At 36.9% G+C, this 8,679-nt stretch overlaps 1 protein-coding gene across 7 annotated transcripts in view; it reads left to right on the top strand.

Moving 5' to 3' along the window:
• The first annotated feature begins 1,729 nt into the window (after window positions 1-1,729).
• The window catches only part of LOC127833431 (ATP-binding cassette sub-family C member 5-like), an 80,358-nt gene continuing 73,408 nt past the window's right edge, over window positions 1,730-8,679 (top strand). For 3 of the 7 annotated variants that reach the window (XM_052358693.1, XM_052358692.1, XM_052358688.1), the window contains exons 1-4: window positions 1,731-1,870; window positions 2,957-3,048; window positions 3,834-4,276; window positions 8,381-8,494. In XM_052358693.1, the coding sequence (XP_052214653.1) occupies window positions 3,864-4,276; window positions 8,381-8,494 (527 nt within the window). In that variant the 5' untranslated portion in view covers window positions 1,731-1,870; window positions 2,957-3,048; window positions 3,834-3,863. Of the gene's footprint in view, window positions 1,871-2,956; window positions 3,122-3,148; window positions 3,195-3,833; window positions 4,277-8,380; window positions 8,495-8,679 lie in introns of those variants that run through there. The other 4 variants (XM_052358695.1, XM_052358689.1, XM_052358690.1 and 1 more) reach the window with 3 other exon arrangements.

Here is an 8,679-nt window from a genome sequence, read left to right as displayed (position 1 = left end):
GGGGAGATAAGCGAATCAACGCTTTGCGAGTTACGATCATAAAAGTCAACAAAATCATCTTTTTCATGTTAAACACAACACGCAAACATAATTTTTCCGATAATGTAATCATATTTCAATGTAAATAGCGTTAAATATATTGATTTTGGATTTTCTTTGAAATTGACCTTTAAATACATAAGTTATCCTGATCCAGTGTAGAAAATTGAAAATATTGCATTATTAAATTAAAAATATATCTGTTGCCTTGAATTTGTTTTAAAGACAGTAACATATGTTAAATTGATTATTTAAGACTTTCCTTATTTTCCCCCAAATCCAGCTTTTCGCTTGGTTTTTTAACCAAAATCCGGCGTTTTGTGCGATTTTTTTCCCCTAAAAAAGGCCAGGCCACAAAATCCGATAAGAAACCCCTTATATATTCATATAAAATTTTGTCGGATGGCTTAAATTCGCAAGGCCCGAATTATCGGATGGCTCGAACTGTTTTCACAGTCCCTGTAACAACTTTCACATGTTCTTTTGTTCGGATGGTTCGAACTCGCTTTGAGTCGCATAAACTGTTGATTGATTGGCACTGTTTTATTAAAGGCATGCAATAATTGATATAACACTGGTTGCAAACATGTCATTGACTCTATCGCTAATTGATTTGAGTAAAAGAAGACATTAAATAAAATAAAATATTGGTGCATACAAGTATTAAAGTATTAAGTATATATTTGGTTTTTATTAATTCAAAAGCTTCAGATTGAGGGGAACATGTTCGTAAATATAAGTTTATTAGAAGTGGGATGGCTCAAGTTCCGGATGGCTCAAACTTTTACCGACTAGTTCGAGCCATCAACTTTTTATTTTAAGCATTTATCCACAAACAACACTTAAATTGCTGTCGATGGTAACAGCTGGTATTGTGTTTAATATGATATTTAATGTTAATTGAATTTGATTTGTTTAGACGAACTTGAAAATTCATTTTTTGATATGAAATTTTGTTTTATCAGGAATAATGTTGAGATGAAAATATATACTCATAAAAGTTCAAAGCATTTAAGAAGAACTTTCTATGAGCCTAACCTAAGTAGCAACATAAATTTAATTGTCTTTCCAACAGGATGTGTGTCACGCAATCACATACAATAGATGTGTTTTATCAGAGATTAAGATTACTACATAATAATTATCTTAACTCTTTAACACATATTTTGACACAGTTTTAGTCCTAATAGAAATTTAAATTTAATTAAAGACTTGTGTCCTAGATTTAAGTTTTAAAGGCTTCATTTTTACCCCTTAGATACTGATAAGCAGCAAACCGCATAAAACCTGAACAGACTGCGAGTTACTCTTAGGTTGTTCTGGTTTTATGCTGTTTGCACATAGCAGTGTTCACTTTGCTTCTGAGTGGGAAAAGGTTAAAGAATCTTTGAGCCTATGACCCCTGGATGACTGCACTTATTGCTATGATCCCATATTGAGTACGATTATGCAATAGCCACATGCATATCTTAAAATTTGGACCCAACTATACACATTCTGGTCACACTATCATCATATGTTCATACAAGATTATAATCTAATAATTGACCAGTTGCCAAATAGGCAAGAGTCAAGATAATCACTGAAAGTGGAAATGTGGATCAATAGCACTCAAAATGTTTGATAAAAGTTTAAAAGGTGGAACTTATTCTCAAAAGTTTAAAAGGTGGAACTTATTCTTATTTATGAATGTACTGTTTAGATGATAAAATGTCAAAATGTTTAAATCTAACTGAAAACTGTTAACTGGGACTCATTCCCTGTGGCACATAAGAATTTAGAGGTCAAAATGTGGAATACCACTAATTTAATAATTACATGCTGATTGTAGGTATGGTATATTATACAATGATCAGATAATGTTTTATTACAGATTTAAATGATATGTGCGTTGGAAATTTTTTATCAGGTCTGTATTATTCTTGATTTCAACATAATGCACACTTGTTAATTTTGGTTGTAGCATTATGGAGTTGGAAAGTTGCAGTGATTTGTTTTGCCCAAATGGGAAAAATTAGCGCGAAAAAAGCTGAAATTGGGAAAATTTGCTTCGTGAAGTCTTCATATTGGGAGATTGCTGTCTAGGAATTACTGCTAACAAATATCGTACTTTAACATTTATTACTAAGTGTTTTAAGGTTGTCAATATTATTTAACCTTAGGTTCAAGCCATGGAGCTGCATAGGGAAATTATTTTGAAAACTTCAATTGGGATTGTTTTGGACAGCAATTGGTAATTTTTGTTTTTTACCCCCCCCCCCCCCCCCCCCCCCCCCCTTTGAAGAAGAGGGGGTATATTGTTTTGCACATGTCGGTCGGTCCGTCCACCAGATGGTTTCCGGATGATATCTCAAGAACGCCTAGGCCTAGAATCATGAAACTTCATAGGTACATTGATCATGACTGGCAGATGACCCCTATTGATTTTCAGGTCACTAGGTCAAAGGTCAAGGTCACAGTGACTCGAAACAGTAAAATGGTTTCCGGATGATAACTAAAGAATGCTTAGGCCTAGGATCATGAAACTTCATAGGTACATTGATCATGACTGGCAGATGACCCATATAAATTTTTAGGTCACTAGGTCAAAGGTCAAGGTCACAGTGACTCGAAACAGTAAAATGGTTTTCTGATGATAACTCAAGAATAATTAGGCCTAGGATCATGAAACTTCATAGGTACATTGATCATGACTGGCAGATAATCCCTATTATTTTTCAGGTCACTAGGTCAGAGGGCAAGGTCACAGTGACAAAAAACGTATTTACACAATAGCTGCTACTACAACTGACAGCCCATATGGTGGGCATGCATTTTACAAACAGCCCTTGTTTCCCATTCGGAAACTGCAGTTTTCTGGTACTGTATAAAGAAATAAAAATCACTGACTGCACCTCAGTTTTGTTTTGTATTACAGGCAAATGTGACTACCATGTCTTCCTACATGTACAAGAGATAGAGATCAGCGTAAACTGGGATCTAAGAGTGCAATAACCAGACTTGAATAGGGTACTACTTCCATTGATTATAATAGAACTGGAACTACTGGGATCTAAGAGTGCAATAACCAGACTTGAATAGGGTACTACTTTCATTGATTAAAATAGAACTGGAACTACTGGGATCTAAGAGTGCAATAACCAGACTTGAATAGGGTACTACTTCCATTGATTAAAATAGAACTGGAACTAGCGTCGGATGTGTTGCTGAAATTGTTATGAGCCATGCTCCAGGAAAACAGGGCTTAAAGCACAGGCTAATCAGGGATGACACTTTCCATTTTAATTGGATATTTGCTAAGAAAAGATTTTCTTGTAACAAAATAACCAAGAAAGTGGCAAGTGTTATACTTGATTTGGGACAACACCTTATGTATGCCCATTATGCACAGCACATATGTTAAATCATCATTAAGCGTAATTCATTAACTTAAGATAAACCAGTCACAATTACTGGCATCTTGCAAATAGTAAAAGTTTCAATATGCTGTTGTAACATGTATGCCTAAAGGTCACAGTAATACAAATAATTTTTGATTCAAAAATGGTTAGTGCATATGTATGTTTTGATAATTTCATTATTTATTCAACTGTGAACTTCAAGAGACATTAAACTGCAAAAATAATACAAATAAATTATTAATGTTCATAGACAATTGTTTTGGATGCTATTAAATTCAACAATTATTTATCAAGCAACTCATTTTTGTGACAACCTCATTAAATTGTCAAAGAGTTTTCATGTGTTTATTGTAGGTTGGATACATTAATTAATCATTTTTTGTTACACCTCAGGATAGTTAATCGATCAAGAATCAAAGAAATATGGCCTCACACAACACAAGTACCAGTGAGACCAAGAACCTCCTGGATACGTCACATGACACATCACATGACATGTCACATGACATTTCTGGTGATCTGGATGATTCAGAAGTTGACAAGACAGCAATGGAAACTGACTTGGACAAACTTCACAAAAAAAAACATGACAAGGTTGGTGATCATGATAAAGGTGACAAGTCTCATGTTGAACATGACACAAAAGATGATGTTGAGACAGAAGAAGAGGAAATGGAAAGTGATGTTGAAAAAGATGAGAAGTATGGTAGTTTAGAGCTGGATTTCTGCGAGATTGATAAGGATGAATCTGCTGCTGGTCTCATTATTCCTGATGCAGCAATAGACAGAAGAAGGGATGGAGACATTGATGACCGTGTGGATGATCTCACAAGAAGGTATGTCAGAGACTTTAAGATAATCAGAATATTGTAATTATTATATTGTATTAAATGAGTAAGTTATGTTAACTCTTTACCACTCAGATATGCACTTTGATGCAGCGATTTTTTCCCTCTGTATAAAGTACTGGAAAATGGCACTTTTCCAATTGGAAAAAAAAATCCCAATTTCTGCACACAAAAATCCAAATTAAAGGTTCCCCCCACCCCCTCATGATGAACAAAATATTGAGATCTTAAAAAAAAAATTTGGGGGGGGGAATCTTCCATTGGGATTTTTAGGTCCCATTCGGGAAAAAATCATACTTTTTTTCCATTGTGAACGGGCCTGATAACCGGACCCAATTTTGAATAAAAAAAAACACTGTCATTCCAATTTGTATGTGGCCTTCACATACTTTGAAATTATACAGTATATAATAATGGTCAATATCTTACACACATTTCAGTGATTTTTTTGCCCAATGTGGAGAAGTACTGCTACCAGCACAATTGGAAAAATTGTTTGCAAAAAACCCTGAATCTGGGAAAATTTGCGTGGTAAAGTCTTCATATTGGGAAATTGTTGTATTAGATATTTTGCTCCCAAATGCTTTAAAATTGAAAACTTAATGTTGTAATGTTGTTATCCCCACGCTTTTTGAAAAAAAGGTGGGGATATTGTGGTGATCTCCGCCGTCCGTCCGTCCGTCCGTCCGTCCGTCTGTCCGTCCGTCCTGGCCACTATCTCCTCCTACACTAAAAGCACTAGAACCTTGAAATTTACACACATGGTAGCTATGAGCATATGTGCGACCCTGCACTATTTGGAATTTTGATCTGACCCCTGGGTCAAAAGTTATAGGGGTTGGGGTGGGGCCGCGTCAGAAATTATCACTCATTTTTTTAGGTTATTTTACATTTACTTCTTTATTTCTACACCGATTCACTTCAAATTGATACTGGACCTCACCTATGACAATACGGTCAATCTCAACCATGCATGGCCCCATTCCCAACCCTGGGGCGCCCCGCCCACATAGGCCACACCCACCAAAAATTTCCATTTACTATAATTTTTTCATTTCTACACGGATTCACTTCAAATTGATACTGAACTTTTGTTATGACATTAGGGTCAATCTCAACTATGCATGGCCCCAATCCCAACCCTGGGGCGCCCGCCCACATAGGCCACACCCACCAAAAAATTCCATTTACTATAATTTTTTCATTTCTACACGGATTCACTTCAAATTGATACTGAACTTCTCTTATGACATTAGGGTCAATCTCAGCTATGCATGGCCCCATAACCAACCCTGGGGCCCCGCCCACATAGACCACACCCACCCAAAATTGCCTTTACTATAATTTCTTCATTTCTACACCGATTCACTTCAAATTGATATTGAACTTCTCTTATGACAATACAGTCAATCTCAACTATGCATGGCCCCATTACCAACCCTGGGGCGCCCCGCCCACATAGACCACACCCACCCAAAATTGCCTTTTACTATAATTTCTTCATTTCTACACCGATTCACTTCAAATTGATACTGAACCTCTCTTATGACAATACGGTCAATCTCAACTATGCATGGCCCCATTACCAACCCTGGGGCGCCCTGCCCACATATGTCACACCCACCCAAAATTGCCTTTTACTATAACTTCTTCATTTCTACACCAATTCACTTCTAATTGATGATGAACTTCTCTTATGACAATACGGTCAATCTCAGCTATGCATGGCCCCATTACCAACCCTGGGGCACACCTAGGTCAAACATTCGGCGTGGGGATACGCGTCGGCCTCTGCCGCGCCATTTCTAGTTAATATTACATTAACTTATGTTCAATCCATAGAGCTGCATAGAAAACTAACTGAATATTGCATTTTATTTATGATTTGATTTTTTTTTATAACCTTCAATACATGCAATTAGGAAATTATTTGATAGAAAATGGTAAATTTGTAGTTATTTCCTAATTGGGAAAGTGTTGTTTTCCCGCACTTTATAAAAATCGCTGCATTTCATTCTATTTTGACCATCTTTATTACAGGGAATGCATTTATTACTGGGTCTGTAATCTTGTGTCAGAATTATCAAATAGCGATGATCAGGGGGGCTTTAATGATCTTATGTCAAAGTGGAAAACCAAAATACAGAGATTGAAAAACAATTTTAATGTGTGAATTAAGATGTTATGATCCCGTGGGTTTGTACGGTTATTGATTTTCTAAACATGTCCTTCTTTTTACAAAAATATTAATTATACCCCCGCAAAAGAAGTTTAGGGGGTATATAGGAGTGAGCTTGTCTGTCTGTCGGTCTGTCTGTCGGTCCGTATAAAGTGTCCGCTCTCTATTTCAAGTAGCTTTCATCCGATCTTCACCAAACTTGTTCACAAGTTGTATCTAGATGATGTCTAGGCCAAGTTTGAACATTGGCCCTTCCGAGTCAAACACTAGGTAACCGGGTCACTTAGTGCGTTTTTAACATTCAGCATGGTATCCGCTTTCTATTTCAAGTAGTTTTCATCCGATCTTCACCAAACTTTTTCACAAGTTGTTTCTAGATGACGTCTTGGCCAAGTTAGAACATGGGCCCTGCCGGGTCAAAAACTAGGTCACGGGGTCACTAAGTGCGTTTTTAACATTCAGCATGGTGTCCGCTCTCTATTTCAAGTAGTTTTCATCCGATCTTCACCATACTTTTTCACAAGTTGTATCTAGATGACATCTAGGCCAAGTTCGAACATGGGCCCTGCCGGGTCAAAAACTAGGTAACAGGGTCACTTAGTGCGTTTTTAACATTCAGCATGGTGTCCGCTCTCTATTTCAAGTAGTTTTCATCGGAACTTCACCAAACTTGTTCACAAGTTGTATCTAGATGACGTCTAGGCCAAGTTCGAACATGGGCCCTGCTGGGTCAAAAACTAGGTCACGGGGTTACTTAGTGCGTTTTTAACATTCAGCACAGTGTCCGCTCTCTATTTCAAGTAGTATTCATCTGATCTTCACCAAACTTGTTCACAAGTTGTATCTAGATGACGTCTAGGCCAAGTTCAAACATGGCCCCTGCCAGGTCAAAAACTAGGTCACGTGGTCGCTTAGTGCATTTTTAACATTCAGCATGGTGTCCGCTCTCTACTTCAAGTACTTTTCATCCGATCTTCACCAAACTTGGTCACAAGTTTTATCTGGATGATCTCTAGCAAAAGTTTGAACATGGGCCATTCCGGGCCCAAAACTAGGTCACGGGGTCACCTAGTGCGTTTTTTAACATTCAGCATGGTGTCCGCTCTCTAATTCAAGTAGTTTACATCGGATCTTCACCAAACTTGGTCAGAAGTTTTATGGAGATGATCTTAAGGCCAAGTTAGAACATGGGCCTTTCTGGGTCCAAAACTAGGTCAAGGGGTCACTTAGTGCGTTTTAAAAATTGAGCATGGTGTCCGCTGTTTTTTGTGAAGAGGACATGCAAAATATTCTGTGTCAATGCGGCATGTGGGGGTATTCGTCATGTCTGTGACAAAGCTCTAGTTTGTACTGTAAATTTTGTGGAGCAATATGTGCACATAGATCCTCCTTGACAATTTGTTATAAATAACATATGTTATGAAAGAGTAGTCCAAAAAGATTCATGAGAAAGCCATGATTTTTTAATACATTGTCTATTTCTTTAAATGTTCAAAAATAAAAACAGTGTTTTTATACAAAACTTGTGTTGGGTTTCGACATTATGGGGAACAATTTTCTGTGTGGATTTAGCTTGCATTTCAGCACTGATTAAATATATTGTTTTAAATTAGGTTTCATTTTTCAACCTGGCTTTTCAGTGTTACAGTATTATTTTAAAAATATCTTATTGACACATCCTAGTTTTATTAATCTTATGAGGTATAAAATCTCAAAATAATAAAGTAAAATGTGTTTGAGCGAAGACATCATACTATTCAAACAATTTTATGAATCTGCAATGTTTGTCCTGTTTGAAAATTATTGTTCTCATGGAATAAATTTATAGCCTCAAAATGGGAAACTGTTTATTGAACATTTAAGGGGAAAGCTGTGTAAGTTTTAGTTTCCACAATTGCCTATTGCTATTTCAGTTTATTGGGGCTTGAAGGGGGAGTGGAGGTTACCCCCATGTCTGCCTCTCGGAGAGGGTTCAGAAAATACAACGAGGCTCTGAAAGGGGCACTACCCATCAGGTTCAAAAAAAGGTATGATTCATCTCATCATGTGGGTGTGTTTTTGAAGTTTATCAGTGCTTTCTCATCCTAAGGCTGCATTTCTGAGGGCCAAATTAATCATTTCCCACACAGAAGCAAAGTGAAAATGGCTATGTGCAAACAGCATAAAACCAGAACAGCCTGCAAGTAACTCACTGTCTGTTCAGGTTTTATGC

This window comes from Dreissena polymorpha, chromosome 6 (assembly GCF_020536995.1).
Source record: "Dreissena polymorpha isolate Duluth1 chromosome 6, UMN_Dpol_1.0, whole genome shotgun sequence".
Taxonomy (NCBI): domain Eukaryota; kingdom Metazoa; phylum Mollusca; class Bivalvia; order Myida; family Dreissenidae; genus Dreissena; species Dreissena polymorpha.
This window is presented reverse-complemented; position numbering and strand designations above follow the sequence as displayed.